Source organism: Wasmannia auropunctata, unplaced genomic scaffold, assembly GCF_000956235.1.
Source record: "Wasmannia auropunctata unplaced genomic scaffold, wasmannia.A_1.0 LD335957.1, whole genome shotgun sequence".
NCBI classification, from domain to species: domain Eukaryota; kingdom Metazoa; phylum Arthropoda; class Insecta; order Hymenoptera; family Formicidae; genus Wasmannia; species Wasmannia auropunctata.
The window spans coordinates 73,698-98,206 of record NW_012026933.1 but is presented as its reverse complement, the minus strand read 5'-3'; the positions used below and the strand labels follow the sequence as shown (position 1 = coordinate 98,206).

The 24,509-nt window shown below is 41.6% G+C and overlaps 1 protein-coding gene across 1 annotated transcript in view; it reads left to right on the top strand.

Moving 5' to 3' along the window:
• Window positions 1-24,509, top strand: part of LOC105455032 — a 162,465-nt gene that overhangs the window by 84,963 nt on the left and 52,993 nt on the right. The window contains exons 3-4 of the mRNA XM_011698069.1: window positions 10,695-10,775; window positions 12,035-12,257. Coding sequence (XP_011696371.1) covers window positions 10,695-10,775; window positions 12,035-12,257 — 304 coding nt within the window. The remainder of the gene's footprint in view (window positions 1-10,694; window positions 10,776-12,034; window positions 12,258-24,509) is intronic.

Genomic DNA, 24,509 nt, shown 5'->3' with positions numbered 1-24,509 from the left:
GAATTTATAACCGACCTGGATAGAAGCCTCGCTGCGAGGCGGACTCTGTCAACAGCGCAGTGACTCACGACTCCACAGCTCGGGCCGAGAGAGTCGCCCATCGGCCTCGCCTAGAGTTATAGTCGGGCACTCGACTATATGATTCAGCTGGTAATTACGTTCCGCGATGCGCGAACCCAACCCTTAAATAGATTTTCCGGAACACGGAGAAACGCGCGCTGTCACCCGCTTTCGTTCACCGGTGCAGCGCACATCTCGCGGGGAGGGAGGATGTCCTTAAAAGAAACTCATGTCTACGTCGAATGAACGAGACATGGTGGCGAGAGGAAGAGAATTACTCGTCAGTATTTTTCGTTAAACTCACGCACTTCTGATACCTACACGTTAATTCGCTTTAACCGCCTTCGTTTGCATAATGCAACGCCGTTGTCGCATGTCGCGCGTATATGTATTCGCCGAACGATCGAGCGTTGACCGAGCCATTGTCGCTTGTAAGTTAGCGAGCGCCGACAATCACCGGTAATCATTCGCTGATGCATGACACACTCGAAGCGACCGGCCGTACAGTTGTCGCTCTCTAACGGGTGTCTACGAGGCCCGCGCTTGACCTCCCGTAGCTCATTCATGCCGCAGTCCCGGTCGCGCGGTTTTCGAATAACGATGCGGAAGGCGACGGTGTGAATTAACTCGCGCTGTCTAGCTGGTCCAGCATGTCACGTATCCCTTAGGCGTGGTAGCGATAAATTGAGTAAGAGGCACAGAATAACATGAGAATAATTATATTAGGCTAAAAATTATTTAAACTTAGATAATAAAATATAAGAATAAGGTTTGAAATTGTTAATTTTTATTGGTCTGACAAAATAGATTAATAACTTTCATTATTGATTTTAAAACGAGATTGTGCCTTGGTCAAGATTGCTAGGAATTTTATTAATCATTATTTAATGTTATGGTTCCAAAATTGATTTATGGTGTTTGCTGCACTGAAAAAAGAATCTGGTTGCATTAAGAGGAAATCTGTTAGAGTCAACTAGTATGTCTGTTTGAAAATCGACGAATCAGAATTCTTGTACGATTTACCAGACGAATATGATTAATTTTTCCTTGTTAAATCTACCAGAATTTCTTGGCGATCGAATCATTTTTCTTGTTAAATATATCAGAAATTTTTGTCGATCGAACAATTCTTTCATGTTAAATATATTAAAATTTCTTTTATTGTGTGACTGAATTTCTCATATTAATATACTTTAGCATATATTAATTTCAGAAATATAAGATTCTGAATATAAGATTCAGAATTACTATCAAAATTTGATCTCACTTTAAGAGATCTTAAAGATCTCATGATGCTGCATCTTTATACTATTCCATTAGTGATTCTTAAATACGAGAATTCAATTCGTCTTATGCCCATCTTGTGGCGATAGAGCGTACTATTATAACCAGAAATTTTGTAGATCTAACTAGAAAATATTAATTAAATCCGTATAGTAAAGTCTATCAAACGTTCTAGTAATACAATATCAAATCCTCTTATTATAATCCGAAATTCTGTTTGGTTTCACCAAAATTCATTCAGCCATATACATCTTGTTGGTACAAACAAACCATTTTTCTCAGTGTGTAATTTATCTTTTGTCTCAAGAATCCTTTAAACTTATGTAATATCGGTAGCTAATAGAAGACATCAAATAAAAGAATTCTCCAAATAAATGAAAAAATATATATATAGATGCCTAAGGCCAAAGCTGTAGTCAGAAAAGTCTTGTAATAATTTTGAAAAGCTTTAATCGCCTCGGGTTGAGAGTCACGTTTTCCGATCCTGAGTTTCGAAAGCTTGAAATTAGCACAGCACCATGGAGAGAATTGCCAAGATAATCCACGATGCAGTTTCAATATTTTATTCAAACATCCCGCCCTCGAGTACCTTGATTCGTCCCGTCATCTCGGAGCGTCTCCTGAAATTGTCGATTCATCGACTGATCGGAATCGCGTTTGTCAAGGTAAAATTGAAAGTCACGAGAGACGGGCGAGAGAGGAGAAGATTCGCCCGCCCTTCGCGTTTCGCGTTCCACCCTGCACATTGGGGGCATCCGGCGAGAGATATTCGGCATTCGTGAGTGGCACATCCGGCCGGAAGTAGTTATCGTTTGGAGATCAGGCGGAGTATTTTTCCAAGCGCGTTCCCGCTTCCCTTCGCGATATTATATGTCTCGGTCGTTGCGCAACGTCGCCATGCCTTTTTTCTCACTTCATGCGAGAGTCGTTAAGACTCGAGACTGACGTGTCCTCGTGGCCTTCGCTTTTTCGAGTCCTGTTCGTCGACCCGGTTGTCCAGCATGCGATGGCAGGGCACACAGGGGACTTGAGTGCAACGGGTTGAGATAAGTGTTGTTGAAATAAACGTGTGACGCGTGTGCTGCAGTAAAGGTATTAATTCTTGTTATTGCATTATAGAAAATTTTTAGTATCATTTCTTAAAATTTCCTATTGCTCCGCAGGAATGTTTGTTTTTTAATTTTAATTTTTTATTTAAAATTTGTCATTGTACCATCGTGAAATAATTTAAGAAAAAGCACTACGAGAAACTTGTATTATACAAGTATTTTAAGTTTTTGGATTTAATTAATAATTTTTATTTGCGCGCTTTTAGTACTTTGAATGCCTTTTTGTTTATTCTTTACGTTATAGGTTGCAATAGGTTTCTTAACATATATGTTTCTCGTGACACAAAGAGTCTTCAGTTTGCTCCGGAATATGCTTCAGCAATTAAATTCATTTGGATTTGAAATGTAGATTTTTCATCTACATTTACTATAGCTGTAGATCAAGGTAATCGCAAAAATCGACGATTATGCACCTGCGGTTCTGTCGCCGGTTCTCACCGGCGCGGCGAGAGAAATTCGTTCTCACGGCGACGGCTCGTTCCCCACGGCTTCCTCCGTCCCGTCGTCGGTGGCGGAGACTTTTGACCCAGAACGGAGGAGTTGCAGCCGAGAAACGTCCCGGAGAGCTCGGGCACGAGGAAGCGGTAAATATAACGTCGTTTCAGCGGCGCGTGAAGTGAGTCCGGGGCGAGCGGGTGGCCATCACAGTACTCGACCAGAAATAGTGGCCGAGCTGCGTGCAGGTGCATTCTGCGAGCGATGCGCCTGTTTACGCGGCACCGCCGCCGCTCTTTTCGCCTCGACCCCGTATGTTGCCCTCGAATTATCGGCGCGATGCATTTTCTCGCGACAAGATCACGAGACGGAGACTATTATAAAACTGTTTACTATGAACATTGTTGTGTACAGTCAGGTGCGTGAGAGATTTAATTTACTTTTTATCCTTTAATTCTTAGAACTGGAGGAAAAGATTAAAAAATAAGTTGAACCGAGATCAAAGATAATCTACATAAGTAAAAATCGACATAAAGTAAAATTCAACTTCATGGTAAAGTAAGTGATATTGAATCGGAAAGCATCTTATTAATTAATTGGAAATAAATAATTAAATTGCACAAATGAATCCGTAATGCAATGTTTGTAAAATATCTTTAATTGAATACTAGAGATAAAATTATTTTTTACTGCTATTATTGTATTATTTGTATTTGCAATTAAATGTATTTTATGATCTAATCTTTTAAGCCAATGTTGATTGCTCATTTATTAAATTCGAACTGAATGGAAATCGAAATTGCTTAAGTCTAATTGAATCTGTATATTATCTTAATCAACATAGAAGTTAGGAACACCCTCTCCGCTGGATTTAAGAGCCTCTCCAATCTCTTTCGGAGATATTCTGTGCTCCACGAAAAAAAGCCTCCGCGAACCCATCTGTACAACTCGACGCGTTATAATTTCCATAATTCGAGCATTTTCGTGAAGCGCGCGCGATCGCAGGTGTGCATCTCGCCTCGCCTGTCGATCCAATCGGGAGAGTGGGCGGGGGGGGGGGCAGAGTCGGGGCGAGGAAAAAGGGAGATGAAAAAGGGAGTCGCGATATGGATGAACGCGCGAAAAGGGAGGAAACTGCGAGAGAACGCGAGAAGGGTGGATATGCCGTTCGTTCCCTTTGTAGCGGAGAGTGAAAGCCGTAGGGCGTTTTTTAACGTTTCGCGTTTTATCGCGCGATTCTATGCTCACGCAAAGCGGGGCCCTCCACCCTCAGAACGCGGATTCGCACAAAATGTGCATTAAGGGCGCGCATCCCTCTCCCGCCTCCCTCCGATCCGCGTTTCCCGGCTGGCGAAACCGCGAATGTCACACTCCCGCTGAGAGGGAAAATGTGGATTTTAATAAACGGAATGGAAGTACCTATACGCTCGCTGAGGATCGTTCGTCGAGTTCGTGGCGTTCGGTGTTCCGTTTAAAATCAAACGTAAATTCGAGAATAAATAGTGAATGATGGTAGCGTATAGAGATCGACCGATTCGACGATTAACGATTTTTATTTTCATTTTATTCAGAAAGTTAATAAATCGCGAATATTTAACGACGAGATAAATAAATCTATTCTCCGTGTTTTATGAAAAACATAACTAACGTTCGTCAAAGCTAGAGGTGCGGTAATCGATATACCTATAATAAAAACGAAATTATTTGATAATCACGCTTCTGCGTATATTATAAAAGAATTCGATATCGGAGTGTTATTAAAAAATATGATATTTAACAAAGCAGCCACAGATTCAGTATCTTTTTACACGAATACACGCACGATATATACTTTTATATATATATAGGTATATATATTTCGCGCTGGGAAAAAGCACATTCGAGAATTAATCTGCAAAAGGGGGCGTATGCTTTCACGTTCGCGCCGTCTCGTCGTGATCGTACCCGCGTACGGGGTAGGTAGGGGGTCAAAGGTTTCGTGCGCTCGTGTAAGCCGATCATTTCATTTTTCGCGACCAGCCGGATGAGATCTCGTCTCGCCGCCGTCGCGTCGCCGCGCCGAGGGGTAGCTGCGAGCCTTCTATGAAATATTTCCGAGATCGTTAAGATCGCGTCTCGCGGGAATTCTATGGGATTTCGGTGCACACCCGTGGATGCGCGGAAACCCCGCTCGAAAACCGTTCGACGGGCCATTCGACATACCGGCTTACCGCTCTCGTTCATAAGTAAACGCGTACAAATGGACGGCGAGGACGAAATCCGATTCCCAAGCACGGGAATTTAATAATTCCCGAGGTTTTACACGTGGGGAAATGGCAAATTGCGTCGATGTCCGACGCGGCAGTCGCTGCCGTGAATTACTGAATGTAATGAATCGATGCAGTTCTTCATGTTGATACCAATGTTTAATTTTTTGATAACAATTTTTTTTATTTTATAATCTTGTAATGTGGTAATGCTTGCAACAACTGTTATTAAAACAGTTCCTTAATCCTTTAGAGGCGGCATCCGCTTATTAAAAAAAAAATTTTATTTAAATATGCAATTCATTCGCCCCTATAGAGAGTTAATGCGCGGTTTTAATACCGTTTTATGTTATTTTCGTGATATTTGGAAATTCAAGATAATTTATAAATTATATACGGACTTAAATTTTGGTGTCTACCATATTACTGACAATTTCGTACGCTACAATGAACAGCTTGAATAAAATGCGTGCTAATTGGTATACAGAAAACTTCAGATAATAATCGGATAACATTATTCTCGAAAGTGTATGTATCTGTTTTACAAGATGGCTATCACCGATAACGCGGATAAATAGTTTTAATTGTATTCTCTTGATCTCTCAATTCTCATTGAAATATTTTCCCGCGTTCTCTTGTGCGTGCGAAGATATCACACACGATAACGTGGCTTATCTGTTGAAAATAATTGCGTGTCCTTCCCAGCGCGTTCTCGTTAGCGAAGCTGTACACGACGACGAAGCCGAACCGGCGCGGCGCGGCGGCGGCGACACAGCGCGAAGCCGACGCGACGTGCCGTGTGCTCTTTCGCGCGCGCGCGCGAGAGAAGGAATATAATGTTACATCGCGAAGACGAAGGGACCCCGACGCCCGCTAATGCACGTGCACATCCGACACCGGCCGCTTCGCGTTCGCAGGAATATTCGCATGGCGGGTGTACCGTTACCGGCTGCTGCTGCTGCTGGCACCTCGGCCTATCGCCGGATTACGTTATGCGGAGCGCGAACAGGAAGAAGAACCGCGCTACGATTCCTTCGGTAAATTGCGCGCTTGCCCTGTCAATCAAGTCCTCTCGGTTGTCGAAAATTTACGGATTGATCCTTGCACTTCTAAAACCGAACCGCAACAACGTGAGTTCTTGCTACGTTTTTCGAAAGTAATTATCACTTAGACTCAGTTCAAACTATCGTTTTTCCTTTTTAAAATTTATAATTTTAACAGAAATCAGTTTTATAAATTTTTAAATTAATTATTTTTTGAATTCATACAATTATAATATTATACAATTTACAAATAATTTTTATAAATTTAATTATAATATATTTTATTATATTAAATTCAAGGAGAGATTTTTCACTTAAGAAGTATTTAATCAAAGCTCTCTTTCCCTTTCTCTCACTTATCTTTCACTTAAAGATTAATTAAACGTCGTTTTCTTATTAAATTAGGTCCTGCAGTTAAGGGGATTTTAATATGCAATTTAATCTAGTTTGCGACACACGGGCGTGAGCGACTCGTTTAAAATTATGGTCGCTCTCGAATTGTCCCATCAAAATCTGCCGGCTTTCGCGGTACGAGATATACACACGACGCGATCTCGTCATTACGTGCGACGCAGCATTTTTGCCGAGGCGACGTGATTTTATTTTTCCGCCGAGAGACTCTCTTTCAAAGGCTCCTCCGCTCTCCTTCCGTCGTTTTTACTCTCGCTGCGGAGAGAATGACAGGCATTGCACGGCGAGCGCGAAATAACTCGTTCCCGACCGTCGCGCGTTTCCCCGACGTCGGAAGACGTAACGTCGCAATTTTTACGACACGCACGTAAAAGCTGCTCTCCGGTCGACAAATTAGGTTTCTCGAGCAAGAGAGCGTCTCTCGTGTGGCGGCGACGACAACGACGACAACGACGACGACGACAACGTTGACGAAGTGTACGTTGGATTCTGTTTCAATTCGCAACGCGCGAATTTCCGGGACCGCTCTCGATCCTTCGCCTGTTTTCCGAAGCTATCTCTCCTTTCTCTCCTTTTTTCACCCTCTCTTTCTTCGCCCTTTTCTCAGTTACGACTTAACGACCTAGCATTTGAGCGAAGTTACACGAGTGCGCGAAAGGCGCACCCGCTGAAAAAGAGGATAAACGGCGTGGCTAAGTGCCGCTGCGCGTTTCGCGCGCGCGCGGGGGTTTGCAGTCTTTTCAGATGCATTCTCGCGCGGGCTTTTACCGCGGAGAAGAAAGGTCGAGCCAAGCCAGCGTTTGTGGAAGAGATTTGAAAAGCTCGGAATTCTCTCGCCGCGCGCAATTCATCACGATTGACGCGATACGACTCCCGGTGTAAAAAAAAAAAACACACACCGTTCTTCTTCTTTCCCGCCGCTGCGGCATGTCTCACTGTATCACGCTTTCAGCCCTCGTAAATTATATTTTCTCGAGCGGAACTTCAAACTCAATTGAGCTCTGTAAACACAATTAGCGCGAGAAAAAAAAATGAAATCGTGGGCCATATCGTGGGAAAAATTTGTTTGCGCCGCGTCAATAAGACGGATAGCTGCGATCTTGCGTCGTCGAATAAGCGGCGCGGAGTCTAAAAGTGTACGACGATTTGAATATTGAAACCACTCGGGCCTTGTTCGCCCCGAGACGACGCGCGGCAGTGAAATTAATTGCCGGACTTCCACGATTCCCCTCTTTGTTCGACCTCCGCTCGAGCGAGGCTTTCGTCGAACATCAACAAATAGGTAAATCACGCTCGAGACTTTTAGCTTTTGGTGCGCCGGCTGCAACGATCGTCGGGAACGCAAGCCGCGCGCGGTCCAGCGGTGGCTGCAGCGCACGCAGAAATACCGAGGCGCGTGACTCTAAGCGCTCCGTAATAGACTTTTGGGAAACACGGCGGTTTTAGAATTTCAGCGAGAGGGTGATTCACCCACCACCCTCCGTGCCGCGTGAGAATGCGAGCAGGAGGGTCAGCCGCGCGAGAGATTTCGTTGCGCTTCCATACGGACGCAGCTGTCGCCGCCGCGCCACGACGGGCTGCATGTGCGTGTTGTCCTGCGCGAACGATGCGTGTATCGGGTGTCCCGTCGAAGCGCATCTGTTAACTCTCCTTCATCTTATTTAAGTTCTCCGTGGTTAAAGTTAATGTTAAAATTCCTTTTCAGATGAACTGCCGTTGCCGGGCAATAACCTCGAGATGCGCACAAAAGATTTAGGAAAAGATCTTTCAATCCAAGTACATATAAACGATTCCTGATATGATTTATGAAAGTTTATCTTTATTTTAATTTAAACTTAAAATATACACTTTATCTATTAAAATATCTGTATTTTAACATTAACATTAAAATATACATGTTTATTAAAACACGTGTATTTTAACATTAACGTTAAAATATACATGTTTATTAAAACACGTGTATTTTAACTTGTTAGTTGATGTAAAATACACATTTATTTATTAAATCACTCTAAATCTGAATCGGTGGATAGTCACTGATTATCAATGGTTATTCACTGAACGCATCAGTATGTCACTGATAATCAGAGAAATTCAACTTCATTACCTCTCGGAAATCACTAATAAATAAATGAACAATTGCTATAATCGTTGACAAATCAGTGGACTTCGCTGTTCTCACTTAATTGCACAGTGGATTCGACTCTATTTTACTTATTCATTAGCGATGCAAGGCGTTACTGACTCAATCAATGACTTTTCCACTGATTCAGATTTTGAGAGCAACTATTCTAACTCAAACTTAAAATACATGTTTATCTATTGAAATTTATTCGACGTTACAAACGGCAACGTTAGAAGTTCGTTGACATTCGACACCGGGTATCGCAAACGTCTCACACACACAGAGCAACGGGGACTTCCTGATTCTCCGAGCAATATGCGCACGCATTCGCGGACGAGCGTGAACACGCACGTACAACGCACGCCCGCGTATCCTGGTCGTTTTTTCGAGCGCGCGCGCGCGCCATGGAAGATCAAAGTCACCCGTGCTAGATATTTCATCGCGGACGTTTCTGAGCGACTGCCAAGAGCTCCAAATGCGGCGGCCCGGAGAGGATTTGCGAGCGGAAGCGAGCGACCGGGGTGGAGCAAAAACACGCCGCTCGAGCGGATCTGCGCGAGCGGCGAGGCTGCACGGCGACGCTCCGCGATTTATCGCTGATTAATCGTCTGTTATTATTGCTTAATTGACTCTTGCGAAATACGCGACACGATGAAATCGCACTGAAAATACAATATATATAGCAGACGTTTGCGCAAAATCGGAGTTTAAGCAATGCGGAAACACCGCCTTGGCGATAACGATTCGCGATTATTAATGATTTATAATGCGCTCTTATACTCGAGTCGTGCGCGAATTAATCTGTTCCCAACGTATATTCCTGTCCTTGGAAATAATGCACAATGAGATAAAGAGTCAGATAGTAACTTTAATCGAGCACAAAACTTGAGAATGTGAGAACTTTGCCTCTATTGAGCTCTCGTATCTTTTTAATCATTTCTATGCAACGTTCTCTCACATTGGGAGCGATACGAATTTTCTCCCCCGCCGAACGTAAATTTCTAATTTTATTCCCGTCTAATTTCGAAATTCCACGGTCACCGCGCGCGCGGGGCTAGCGCTAGCGCCGTTACATTTATCCCGGTCGAATTATTATTTTATCGAGATCCACGAGGCTGTGTGTGTGTGTGTGTGTGAATTATTCGCCCGACCTGTTAGCTCACGTCGGGTGCCAGAATCAACGGTCGATATCCAGTCGACCGGGCGGGATGAAATATGAATATTGAAGTCTCGCGGCGCGGCGGCGTGCACGGCGAGCGCGCGAGCGAGGTATACAAACGGAATCACGCAACTCTTGCGCAACGCGCCACGTTCGCCGCGCGGTCTTCGAACTTTTCGTCCCGCGGCCGCGCCGCGGACACTCCCCGCTGCGAGGGCCGCGCGGCGGCGGTCTCTCGGACTCGAGACGCGCGAAAGCGCGCACCTCGGATGCTGGACGAACCCCCTCGTTCCGGTGGGATTTATGCGCGCGTGCCTAACGGATCTCTCTAATCGTTTATCAGCCGCCACGCGCGAATGCTAAATCAAGGCTCGTTCGGTTTCAATCGAGCAGAAGTGATTACGTTGTAAATCGAAAGTGTGTAAAGAATATGAATAGCGGTCTCTCTGTAGATGAGAAAGTCAAGGATTTCGATCTATTATGTCTATTTATATTTAGGTAGTTTATCTGTTATAATTTTTTGTCTATTTGTATCTATTATAAGTATTATTACATTTAACTACCTTAAGGATTATTAGTGTCTTGGATCACCAAATCTCTGTCATTTTCTATTTATAAATCACAGCATTTATCTAATTTTGTCGCGCAAGATCTAAAAGATATCGCGACATTATTTTGGGGCATTATTTTTGATATGAACCGACGAATCTTTAGAGAACATTGAACTCTGATGTTGGACACAAAAACAGCTTCATCGATCGATCATTAGCCACTGGCTTCCGGATATTAATTTAACTAACAATAATTCCGTTCATGTTTCAGGGCTTCCAGCGGCCGCGGACCCGATTCACCCCTCAGCTCGGATCTGGCGCTCGACAAACCTCGCCCCATACCATCCCCCAGGTAAATTTACCGATATTACAATACAGTTGTGAAATACGCTAATTAGTTTTACATAAGAAATAAGTATTATGAAAACTGCGAAAACATATTTTTTTATTATTAACTATTTTTGAACGTTTCAGTCATTATTTTTATATTCTATTATTTCAAATAATTTTTTTCCTCTCTCTTTTTAATCGCTATCAATTATACAAAGTAACTTTTCACGTTTGTAACCGTGCTCGTCAGGGATATCAGATTATAATTCGACGAGATGAATGTTCTCTCTTTTTCTCTCAAACTTGAAAGTTTTGCTTTTAAATCCTTGTAAACTTCCACGCCTTTATTGATCCTACATTTTTATTGCGTCGCGAATAAAAGTGGCACAGAGAGAAAAACAAAGAGAGAAGAGAGACACAGTGAGATGGGCATTTGCATACGCATCACGCAAGGAGACTTAATGGCTAGATGGATTTAAGGCTCGGGAATAATCATCGAAAGTGGAACGGTTCTTGCTCTGTAATCCTATTGCCGCGCCGCTCTCCGGCGAGATTATTGACATTGATACGCAAATGCATCTGTCCGCGCGATATCGGTCACTCGCGTCTCTCGTTGCCACGCTGCGAAGAGAATTGCCGAGCGAATAGCCTTTGTCGTAGCGCTTGAAGTCACTCTTTTCCGCTTGCATAACGCTATAGAGTGCACACGTTGATCTGCATCTCGCGCTACTCGCGTGAATTAATTGCGTAATTTAATTAAATAACGAAATGAATAACGAAAGCATCGTTGTTTACATTTACGCAAAAGAAGTTAAGAGACAATTTAAATACAAAATATCGAAAATTTGTCGAAAATTAGTAAAAGGAATAGGATATTTTTATGACAGCGTAATATAGTTAAAAGAATGTTATTTCAAGCGGAAAATATTATTGGATTTTTCGAAAACGCATGTCATTAATGATTGACCTAGACTTAATTATTTTAGATAAATATTCTCAAATATTCCGGCTTGTATGCTTGCCTTGCATATTTGATTTTTAATCATTTTAGCTTATCTCGTTTATATTTTATTTTTAAAATTCTCATTCTTACGTAACCAATCAAAAAATCGAATATAAATGTTTGATATTTCACAAATATTTATATTCTACATACAAGGAGAAATTAAATATTGCAATAATAATGGGATATCATTAGATGCTCATTGGTTTCCTCACGGCATAAGACACCATCTGCTGTTATCGAAGCATTCTTCAGCGAGCTTTTACCCTCTGTTGCAGGCAAATCCACCCCCTGTACGGGGAGAAAGCCGGCCTTTTGGGTTACTGCGACACGGTCGGTAACACGGAGAATTTTCCACCAGCCCCCAACATCGTTGTCGAGGGTGGCAGAATCGAATTCGTGCGCCCCTCGCAAGATGGCACGACGACAACGCGAAGGAACACCATGTCCAGAGCCTCGCAGACCTTCAACGAACAGCAGGAGAAGTCCGATCCCGCCAAGGTTCGTTACATATATTAAAGCACGTTTTGCTGCTTTATTATTTTTACATTTTGACGAAAGGAAAAAACAATTACGATAAATCTGATGAATAATCTATAGCGATATTTATTATATTATCTTATAAAATTATTCTCATGTGTGTATGAATCTGAATTGCTACTTATTTTAGTACTTTTACTGTGTATATACAACACTCTCGTAAGCTATTCGTTACCTTCACAAGACTTCCGTCTCTCTACCGAGTGATCGAAGGTTTTTCGCAAGCGCAAGGAGGGTAGAAACTTTTAAGCCCTAATCACGAGCGTCGGGTCGAGCCGCGTAACGAGATTTGTCGGCGACGATTTCTGTGTCCTGACAAATCAAATCTGTTCGTGGCTCTTTGCGTCGGCTCTCTCTTGAAATTCCCTCCTCGTGTCCGCGCGACGCATCTCGTGTCGTTCAACGCTCCGGTCACACCGGTCGCGGACTCGCGGCTAACCCTTTACACCCTTCATGTTGTATTCATTCGACGTAATTGATTTCCTCGACAGGCCGGGGTGACGTAGGATCTCCATAGTAAATTGGATCTCATCTCTCTCTCTCTCTCTCTCTCTCTCCCCCTCTCTCTCCCCTCTCTCCCTCTCTCGTCGTTAGGGCGTGAAAGAGAGGAGGATATTCGCTGCACGCGCCAATACGGCGATTACTCCGAAATTAACGACGTTTCGCGTGCTGCGTAACGTCGACAACGACAATGAGGACGGCGACGGTAGACCTAACGAGTTAATGAAATTCATTTGACCCTCCTCTCACGCGCGCGCGGCGACTTTATAAAGCACGACAGATATTAAACTCTTTCGTCGTCACGTGCAATCGCATTTGCATGCGTTTAATCGAGCCTTTCCTTGTCCCTCTTCTTCTCGACCACGACGACAAGAATATTTAAACTATGAGAAATTTTCTTGGAGTTCGAAAGTGATCGTACCTTTTAGGTATTAACTTTTAGGTATCGGATAAAGTTCGGTGACAGTAAAGAGCGACAGATGCCTTTATTTCTTCTGCTATTAAATGTTCTTTGTCATACGATGTAACAATACATGTATATATACGAAAAGTAATTTACACACGGAAATTTAAACGGTTTTGAATTCGTGAAATAAATTTCATTTGCGCATACGTTAAACAACCTTCACGCGGAGTTAACTTACCGTTATTGCATATAGTACTTCGTTCCGATTCAATCGCCGCGAAATGCAATTTGCGCTCGAAACGAGTGCATCTCTGAAAAGTTGCTAAATGTAACAATTTTATTCGCCATTTAATTTGCTCGATTTTGATTACCTTCCGTCGAAGTTTTTTTCGGCTGGAAATATTACTCGCAAAATGTCAGACGCAAGACTCGTCCTGATTCAGATTGATTTAAATTAAATGTTTAACAACCCTCCAATATATAGTCTGCATTTAATGTAAAGTAAAATTTGGAGTAGTTGGGAGTAATATTTGTTGGAAAAATCCTATGCTTTATTTTATCCTCCCCTTTTATTTGCATCAATCTTATAAGGTATCTTACACACTTTGCGATAAGCGTAGGATAAGCTTTAGGTAAATTCCTTAGATTAATGATCTTTTCGGATAACCTCGGGTCAGAGACAGCAGTTATCTTGAAACATCTTTTTTAAATAAGAAATCGATTTATAGAGTTGCTTAAAACTAATCCTGCATTGCAGAATAATCTGCAATTAGTATTAAATATTATATATTATAACATATGATGTATATTTCAAATCATTATTATATTATAGTATGTTATAATATATTGTATATTTTATATATGTATCGTTATGTTTTTATTTATTAGTTATTAGTACGCCGAATAATTAAATTAAATCTCTATTTAAAATTTAATCCTAGTTTTTCTTTAAAAATTCTAGATTCATTATTTTAATAATAGCTCATTTAATTAGACGTCATTTCATTGAATTACGATTTAGAGGCTGAATGGTGGAATGTTTGTACATCTATACATCTTTTTACAAACGACTCTTTCGGTCATTCAACATTTGCTTAATGTATCAAGAAATAGCCCCGCATTATCCGCGTTCTCATTCCGCATGCCCGACATTAATTATTGCTTTAAAACGTCGCGCGCCCGCAGAGCTCGCTGCGTCAATTTTATCGTACTACTTATTAACGGAGCAACGTAACGTTTTCCGACAGGCGCACAAAAGGCGCCGCGCGTTATTCATTCGGACAGCCGTGGAAGGCTTCCGACAATGCCGGGCGGCCTTGAATGAGAGAGCTCGCCGAAAGAAGTTGTAGAAGCGATCAGTTATTGTGTCCGTTCCGCGTTTTCGACGATGAGCATATACCGGAGAACCGGAGAGTTTTCGACTCGGCAACTTTTCCCGTCTCTACCTACTAGGTACATCGATCTCGGCCGCGAACTCTTTCGACTCCTCTTTGGAACTCGATTTCGTTAAATTATCCGTAACTGGATTCCCCGGAAACTCACTTTCGTTGCAGATGAACAGAGTAGTGCTGCACGGTACGATTTTGCTGGAAGGTCAAACAGTTTTGATGTGAAAATAATTTTGTTTGATCGTCAAAATAATTTTGTTGGAAACTCAAGAATGATAAGCATTGCTGTAAAACGGTTTGATATTATAGCAATCAGTTTGACTTTCCAATAAACTTATTTTGTTGGTCCAACAAGAATTATTTTCAGTTTATCTGTATCCAGCAAAATCGTTCTTTCGTGTGTCGACGCGTTAAAAATCATAAAGATTTAAGTAACTTGAAAATTTTATGACACACATTTTGTAACAAGAAAACGACGCAGGAAATGAACTCTAAACTTAATGTGCAAAATCGTTCTTTCGTGTGTCGACGCGTTAAAAATCATAAAGATTTAAGTAACTTGAAAATTTTATGACACACATTTTGTGACAAGAAAATGACGAAGAAAATGAACGCTAAAGTTAATGTGATGAGCTTTAGAGTTTATTTTCTCCGTTTTTATAAAATGTTATAAAATGTAGGTTAGCCTACTGTTGCAGCAAACTCTTCAATTCTCTGTTTGCTTGCTGAAGGTACGATTAATTGCATTTTTACGTTTGATCGAGATCGACACATTGATCTTCTTGAAAGAAGACGGTTAGATTAACGATTGATTAGATTAAGGGTGGCTATCCGGCACCCTCGAAATCGTACAACTCGATTATGCAAATTCGCGCGAGCAACGTCGTCAACGTTGCGGTTTTAAATTGGATTTCGGCTACGGATTTACGGACGCCTTCTCTACTTTCGCCACGAATAATATTTTCGTCGCGGGACAAAAATATTAACTTTCAATTTGCATCATAATAGCGCTATTCGAAACAGGTTCGGATAAAATGAGGGCGGGACACCCGCGAGGAAAGGGGATGCGTTACGTATATAGAAGTCGAAAAGTCGTGCGTACTCCGCTCGTGCGCGCACGGCTCGGCGCGCGGTCAGGTTTGCGTAGTCAGGTTAATATGCTAATTGCCGCATTCAAACAGCGGAACTAATTGAATTAAGCGATGCAAAAAGTTTCCGGCCTCGAAATTAGCATGAATTAGAGGAGCCGCGCTAGCTTGCCCGTCTCATCGCGATTGGAGCAGCCATTCGGAGCGCGTATACCACGCCGACTCGCGCTCGGAAGTCGGCTCGTCATATAAAACTAATCGTCTTCCTTCATCTCTGTCACGCGAGAGCGGCACAGGAAGCGTTTTATTTGCTGTGCCGATTTGGGATATCGTTCGTTTTAAAACCGAAATCGGCACAGCAAATAATTTGTTTAATGCTCTTTACTTTTGTACGTAACGCTATAAGTACCGCCACACTTTTGGATTTTCACTTAACTATATGGGCAACAAATTCGGAGGGAGAGGGTGAGATATTTTTATATTAGCGAATTGAATCCCCTGTAAAGAAGTTTGAAGTTCTCAAATTCGTCTCCATAGATTCGGCTCGAAGTTTAGCTCGATAATGTGGATTCTACTTTACGAGTGGAGTTTCAAATTGCAAATTCCACTTGAAATTCCTTTAAGTATCAATTTAGTTGCCAGGTCGGATTAGTAAGTCACTCACTTTGACGTGGAGAAATCCATTGTACAGCCTTCCGACGTTCCAAGCTCAATCCGTTTCTCCTCTCCGCGTGCTTTTCCCCATCGTCGAATATACTCGAGAATCTCTCGCGACTCGACGAGAGATTCGTCGACGGCGACAAGTTTCGTCGATATGACACGCGTGACAAGGCGCCACGTCGGATAAGACGGATAAACGAAAAAAAAAAAAAAAAACATCGTGTCTCTCTTTTTCTCTCTCTCTCTCTCTCTCTCTCTCTCTCTCTCTCTCTCTCTCTCTCTCTCTCTCTCCTTCTCCCGTGTATTACCTCTCCGTGCCAATGTATGGGCGCGAGATCGACGGGGAAAAAAGCCGCCTCTAGGCGCCTGTATATTCGGAGGGGATTGGCAGGTCGGATCGACTCGACGCGGCGTCCCGTGAAACGAGAGGGACATCGCACACACCGCGCGCGGCGATACGCGCGTCGTGCCGGGACACGCGTACGTACGCGCGTTCCCTCGTTTCCTCCTCCCTGAAAACGCGCGGTTTTCCGTAGTGACGGACAGTCCCATATTGTATCCGCCGCCACCGCCGCGGACGCCGCGCTTTGAACGACAGCGACAATAGTAGTAGGCGTCGCCGATACGCCGAGAGCCGGCTCGTTTCGAGCCGACGAGCGTGCCGAATAAAGGCCGGAATTTCGGCTGACGAGCACTGTCCGTGACTACTTTGCAGGGCCGCAACTGTCGTACGCCGAGACTACGCAGGAAAATCCGAGACTCATATTCTCCTTTTTTTTTTCACCAAAAAGAACCGAGCGTAGACAAGAAAGAGACGAATTTTTCAATTAAAATTTTCTTTATGTATCAATTTAAATATCGAAATTATTATTTTGGAAGAATTATTACGCATCTCGCGAGAACGGGATACAAAACTTGGACTGGGAACGAGATTTTTGTCCATTGTGACTAATAGAAAAGAAAGAAAATTACGAAAATGCATTTGCAAATGAAAAGAGATTGATATTGTGCTCGTCACATCTTGCTATTCCGTTATACGATTGTATTATTTGGGTCAATATGATCAGAAAGCTCTAAAAAAATAAAATAAAAAATTTCATAAAAAGTTCTTACATTACAGATGAAGTCATCCAATACCGGAGAAAAAGGAATTTTTAAGTAAAAAATAAATTACATTTTGGATTAAATATATCCGAACGGAACAACAGGCTTAAGATGTGTAGGTACAGTTATGATTTCATTTTTTGCGATTAAAATTTTTACTGCGCGCCAATGAGTAACGCATTTAAATGGCAATAGGCTACGAGTTGCAGTTCGATTACTGGCTTTATCTTGCTATTTAATATCTTTAGAGATAACTCACATCGGCGAACTTGCCAGAGATCTTCGTGGAAATTTCAGCTGCGTCGCTGCAACACGCGCGTTCACGCGAATGCACGCGTGGCGTGTCGCCGGCTTTATCGCGTCGCGATGCCATTGTTTCGTCATGCCGCGATCATCGTTGCAAAAATACGACGCCAGACCACCGTTTTATCGCGCATGACGAACTGAAAGGGATGATTTAGATCCTTTGACGCTCGGGATTTTATATCACGTTGAATTAACACCCGCGACGATTCGACGATATCGAGTCCATGCTAATATTGCCGTCGCCTAAAAAGTTAAACGTTCAATGCAACAAGAGATAAAACGATCTTTTCAAAAAATTTATATTAGCAGAATAAAACTGGTCAAATAAAAAAAAATCAGAAATAATAAAGGGACAATATATGTATATAGGTCAATGAACGAGCATATAGAGGATGTTTTGATTAAAAATAATAATAAATTTATTTTAAGAAGATATTATTTACAATTTGACTGTCAATCATCGAGAATAAACTACCAAACGTCAACCACCAAACGAATGCTTACAGTTATGATTACTTACTCAGTCTGGAAAGCCATATATTTTGCGAAAGAAGGGGCTAACTTCACGCGCGAAATGTCTTTTTCATGTTGTTATTTACAACTTTGACTATCAACCATTGAGAATGGACTACCAAATACTACCAAACGATCACCAATCGAATGGTAAAAGTCATTTTTGAATTTTTAGTAATGGGGGGGGGGGGGCAATTTCACACAGCCCTTTACTTCCTATTAATCAGAAATAGTGTCAGAAAAAAAAGTAGTCGCAATTACATCACAATAAATACGATATTGATTCCAATTATTGGGATAATTCATAAATTATCGTGATAATTTATTATCGTAATAAATATTGTTTCTGGGTCGGCGCACATCTGGTAGCATTTTCACCTCATTTCCGCGGACCATAAATACCGTCACAATTATGTGGCGCATTATTCATAATATTGAATATACGCACGTGACGTCTTCAAAAGGCGGAAACACGCGCTCGCCGCGGCCGTGTAATGCATCATTAATATCTCACCGCAGAAATCGCGGACTTACGCAATTACGCCGCGCGAATGCAATTAGAAATCTCTAATCTCAAATCATGCTACACTCGCTACGTGCCGCGCGTGAATTTCTGCATAATTAATACTTTAAGTGGGCATTTAAAAGACCCCCACAGGGCGCGCGGTTGAGCATATGTACTCGACATATGGAACTGTGAAAATAGTTAGCGCAATTTCTCGCAGCGAAATAAGTGGTGTAAGTCGAGCTAGAATTATTTTACAGAGATAAAAAAAACCTTTTTTTTATTATATATTGACATTATTGATTACTCGATAACGATAATATAATAATATACGCGATGTTTTTGCGATGCAATTAGTGGAATGTTTTCGAATATGCAGATTTTGTACGCGCTAGAAAATTATCTTATTAGATAAGATAAAATCTCGAGTCTCTTTAACTAAGCAGTAAAGATATATCACTGTCGTTACGTTATGATGGATGGTACAGCTCCAACATCGAGGTAATATATTATCTGTATATATCTCTAATTAATTATGCAGGATATTCCATAAGCGCAGCGCTTTCCTTACAGATATTTTGACGAATTTAGACGCGACTTCCACATCCAATGAAAACTATAATTTACTGCGCTGTTTTCTTTTCCAGCAGTAACTGTGTTGATAATTTCTAAGGAGTCTAGGGAGAGACTTCCACGGTCTTCTCATCCCGGTTGGCAAAATTTTTTAATTTGTAATCCCCCGCAAATGTCAAAGGTCACCGATGTTTCACGCTCGAGAGAAGGGCTTGATTTTTTGTATCTATAAACAAGAGAAAACACTAAAGTGTTCCTGAACATTTCATCATACAATTCCGAAAAACCCGTATTGTTTCCTTTCGTCACGTTTCTCACGATGGGAGCGAAACGAATTAACTATATATAGAGATTATCAAACGAACAGACAGAATAGAAGCTTCACGTTGAGTGAAACTTTATCGGCTCGATTTCCAATTAGTGCGCGCTAGTCTTCGATTAATTAAGGTATAAGGATGGTGTACGGCGCGCGGCGCTTTTTCGCCCGATCAGGACTATTGTCCTCGTTAATTAGTGCGCGAGGCACGTGCATAATCGTCGAGAGACTATTCGCGACTAATTATAAACCCGTAATTAGCTGTAGGCGCGGCACGCGGGACGTGCTTCTCTTGACGGCGCGACGGTAATCGAGCGCGACGATTTTCTGGCGTTACCGTCGGTATCGCGATAACATCAAAGGCGAAATCGGCACGTCGCCTTCCCTCGGGTTTAACGATAAATTCAACGGTTCGAAAATGCTGCGAGCTAGCTATCGCGTACGACTTTGGAGCTTCTCCGAAAATATTGGAGATGGATTGGGTTTTTGAAACCTCTGTTAATTTCAGATAAAATTTGCTTGGAAAATTTATATACTTCTATTTAAGAATTTGCTCGCTTTTAAGTCTAAAAAATAAACTCTATTTTTACCACAAAATTAGGTTTAAAATAGAAAAATATGAGCTATGAAACTAATTTCTTCTCAAGCAAAGGTAAATAAACGCATTTATAAATACATTGAGAGAGAAAAATGGTTGCAATAATTCAACTATACTATATAATCATAATAAAAACTATAATGTGCAGTCATTTATAAATCTAATTATTATTACTAACATTAGCAATAATCAGTACAAAAATGGAGCTCCCAACCGTAATTAGCTTATACTGTGGAATTACAGTCACGAATGGCAAACACTTTTCTCTTGGTGTATGTATTTGAAGTGTTTAATGATTTATTGACTATGCTAATTTTAAGCTGCAGCTGCCGTTATTCACTTGCGTGCAGCAAAAAGATCGGAAACGGAGTAACGAGAGACCACTAAATACCCGCATATGTCTCATTTCGATTTATTTCGTTGTACTTAACCGCCGACTTAATAGTTGTAGATTCCAGACGACCTCTCTGCGTAGTCGAGTGGTGTCGTCCAACTGCTCAAGGACGTGCTGAAATATCAGCTTTAAGACGGACATTTACGCGGCACTCGCGCATGCCGCACATGCTCGCCGGTCGTCGTTGCTATGCCCAGTCGTATAAACGCACGTGGTTATGCCTACGTTTATGGCCCTTTAACCACCTGCAGGATCCGCGACGACTCGTAAACGCCGAGAGGACATCAAAGTGTTCCGCGTCGACGGATCCGAAAACTCGTCTCCGGCGGGATGATAATTTGCGCGCGGGAACGCGTCGTTACTTTCCACGTTCGCGCGTTTAATGTTCGTCAAACGCGCGTCAACTCGACTCGACTCGACTCCGCCGGCGCGGCGTCGATAGCCTCAGCTAATTAGCGATTCAGTTAGCGATTTCATATCGCCGCGCACGGCGCCGTAAGCGCGATCGATGCTAAGATGGAGAAAAGAGTTAACGACATCCGACAAACTTCAGCCAAGCTGCCAAGCTCTCGGAGCGTGAGCTGTAATTAACATAATGCTGCAACGCTGAGTTCAGATGGACAAATTTGTCTTGGAGAAGTTGCGATCAAGATCATTATCGGAATATCCTTTTCCTCTGCTCGCATTTTTTTTGCGTTTATAACGAGAACTGAATTACTCCTTAGTTTTATTTTAGCTCTCTTAATCACTTCGTTCATTTGCCTATCAACGACATAATTTAAGAAGATTGTCATTTTGGAGTTGCTTGCAGACAAAGAATGAAAACATATAAAAAAGAAATTATAAAACATATGGATAATCAGTTATACCAAAATTATATTTTAAAATTAATATTACAAAATATTAATTTTAATATTAATTTTTTTTTCTGGAAAACTTTTTGATCTATGTCGTTGTTACAGCAAATGTGCGACTTGACAAATGATACAGTTTCTTATTTCTTAATTCTATTCAAGTGAGATGAAATTTATGGCGAAGTTATTACGTTCTACTTCGTTGCCGGTGGACAATAATTTTATCGGTTTTGCGATCGTTTAGATAAAGCGTGAGAAACTTAGCGATTTTAGAGTCAGATTAGCCGACCTTCTCAACTCGATATATAGTCAGCTTATGTCAGCTCTCGGCAATCACGCACTTTATTACGGATTGCGACTTAATTATGACGTCATGCGATGCGGTGCGAGTCGGAGAAGAAGGCGGTATATCTCGATCGCGATTAAAGATCACCGTAAGGGACGTAACGAGCGGAACCGTATAAGATAATCAGACCGTTTACGAGAGCGTGGAAAATATACGATCCCCGTGGAACGAATCTAATTATCCATTGTATAACGGGCGCGGGCTAAAAATAGCGCGTTGCACATATAGCGCGCACATAAATTTTCACGAGATCTCTGCTCCGCGTATACCGCAACACTTTCCATCTGTAGGTATATCGCGCATGGAGTCTCTTTGTCTCTTTTGTGATGTATTATTACATTGCGAATACTTCACGCGTATACTGCATTGAATGCGACATAATTTGTCCCGTAATCCCACGGACGCCAAAGCGTCTTTTTAATCAAATCTGTTTTCATTCGCCGAAACGAACATTACCGTTTCGAAAACGCGATTATTCCTATTTTCCATTCGTTAATGACATCGGCGCGCATACAATGGTTATTATCAGATTCGGTAAACAGCGCGTCACGTGCAGACGTCGCGCGATATCGAGGATTTCACAATTAAATCGCGGACCGCGCGCATCGCGCATTCGACGTAATCGGCGCGCGAACGGGTCGGGGCGATCGATTAAAAACAACAGCGAACAGAGAATTACCTCCAATTATTTCGGTCCGGTCGAAATAACGGCGTTACCGCGCGCGCCGGATTTTACGGGGCGGAATTGCGCGTTGCACGCGGCAGTTGCACGCTCGTCGTTACACACCGGGGAATTCGAACGTCGCGGCGCGCCTCCAAATCTCGGGGTGTCCAGGATTGTAACTGTTAAAAAAAAAAAACAGCTGCTTGATGCTTTTAATCGTTCTGCATGGAGCGGTAGGTATCAAATTCGTTGATTACAAACACATTAATAATTTATTGTATTCTTATACTCTCTAAATCTGAATCAGTGCATAGTCACTGATTATCAATGGTTATTCATTGAATGCCCAAGTATGTTCCAAGTATATCACTGGTAATCAGTGAAATTTAACTTCATTGACTTTCGAAAATTACTAATAAATAAGTGAATAATCGGTATAATTGACAAATTAGTGGACTTTGCTGTTCTCGCTAATTGCACAGCAGATTAGGGCCCGTTTCACTTATATTTATTAGCAATGCAAAATGTTAAGTTAAGTTAGATTATAGCTACTGACTCAATTAGTGACTTTTCAGAGATTTTTCACTAATTCAAATTTAGAGAGTACTTAACTCTAGAGGCGGGTATTGTATATTTGCAACGTTTACTTTAAAATGAAATTCAAGATAAATTCGGGATCTGTGTGGATTACTTAAGAACTAAAGATAAAAATGCACACATTGAACACTGAAATATAATGCTTCTTACCACCAACAGGGCGGTGTAACGCGTCGATTTATATTGATAGAATACCTTTCGATAGATTTTTCACATACAAGTTGTTTTTGAATAAAAGTAATAAAAATGTTTCTTTTTAATGCTAAGACGATGCCGCCTCAAGAAGATCAAAGAGAAAATTGTGTGTGCATGCGCACGCGTGCGCGCATTATGAATAAAGTAAATGCAATGAAGTATACATGCGGGTATTTTATCAGCGGGTACATACATATTAGTTCGTTGTTAATTTGTTGCTCTATTTCTGATCTCCTTGCCATACGCGTTCCATTAACGGTAGCGATAGCTGCGGGAGCAGAATAAAAATTGAAGCAGACAGTTAAAAATGCGTAGGATGTTTCAAAGATTTTTTTCCTATTTTCCTTCCGTTCTTCTATTTTTTTTTTTTACTTTTTCGGTCGCATCTTTAATTATCAAACAGTATAAAGGATCCTGACGACTAAAAGCCCGGATGCGGCGATTATTGACGAAAATTGTGGTCTCAGGGGTGCGTGGAATGTCCGACCGACGAAATGCCATTTATCATACTTAGTGCAACGGCTTGTGATCTGGGCTAATATCCCGTGAAAAGCAGCCGCTCGAATGAAAGTTCGGAAATTAATCGGGATGAAAGGAGGACGAGCTTTCTACGCGGAGTAGAGGAAGTCGGCTTAGGGGATTAGATAATACCGAAAAGGTGTAATTATTTTGTTATTATCGCTCGGTCTCATAAATAATATCTCTGTCGTGAGAGGCTAAAAATATCTTCTGTTTATTCTGGATTAAGATTTAAATTTTACAAAATACTGTAAATTCTTCTAATTACTCTTGTTATTCTCTCTTAGACAATTTTATTATTTTTTAATAATAAGTATGTACTATGTGTACAGTATTATAGTAATTAATCCTGATGATTGATTTGCATCGCAAATTGATTACTGCGACTTCTGAATTAATAATCATTCTTAAAGGAAACAAGAAATCTGTTCAGACAAGTTCCTCTGAAAACAAGAAATCTTATTTCATCATCCACACAAATTTCTTTTATCTCTTTTATGTAGAGCTCTGCGTTAAGTGTATTTCATCGCGTCATGGAATATTCATATTCCCTCAGGATATTAATAACATCCTGCATCTGTACATACACATACAGTCATTTCCGATCCATTTCTGGCGACGCAAGTCGGCAGCGTACGTGCGAATGGCGGCTGTTAATTGGCTCGTCTCGTTTCCTGGAAACCGGT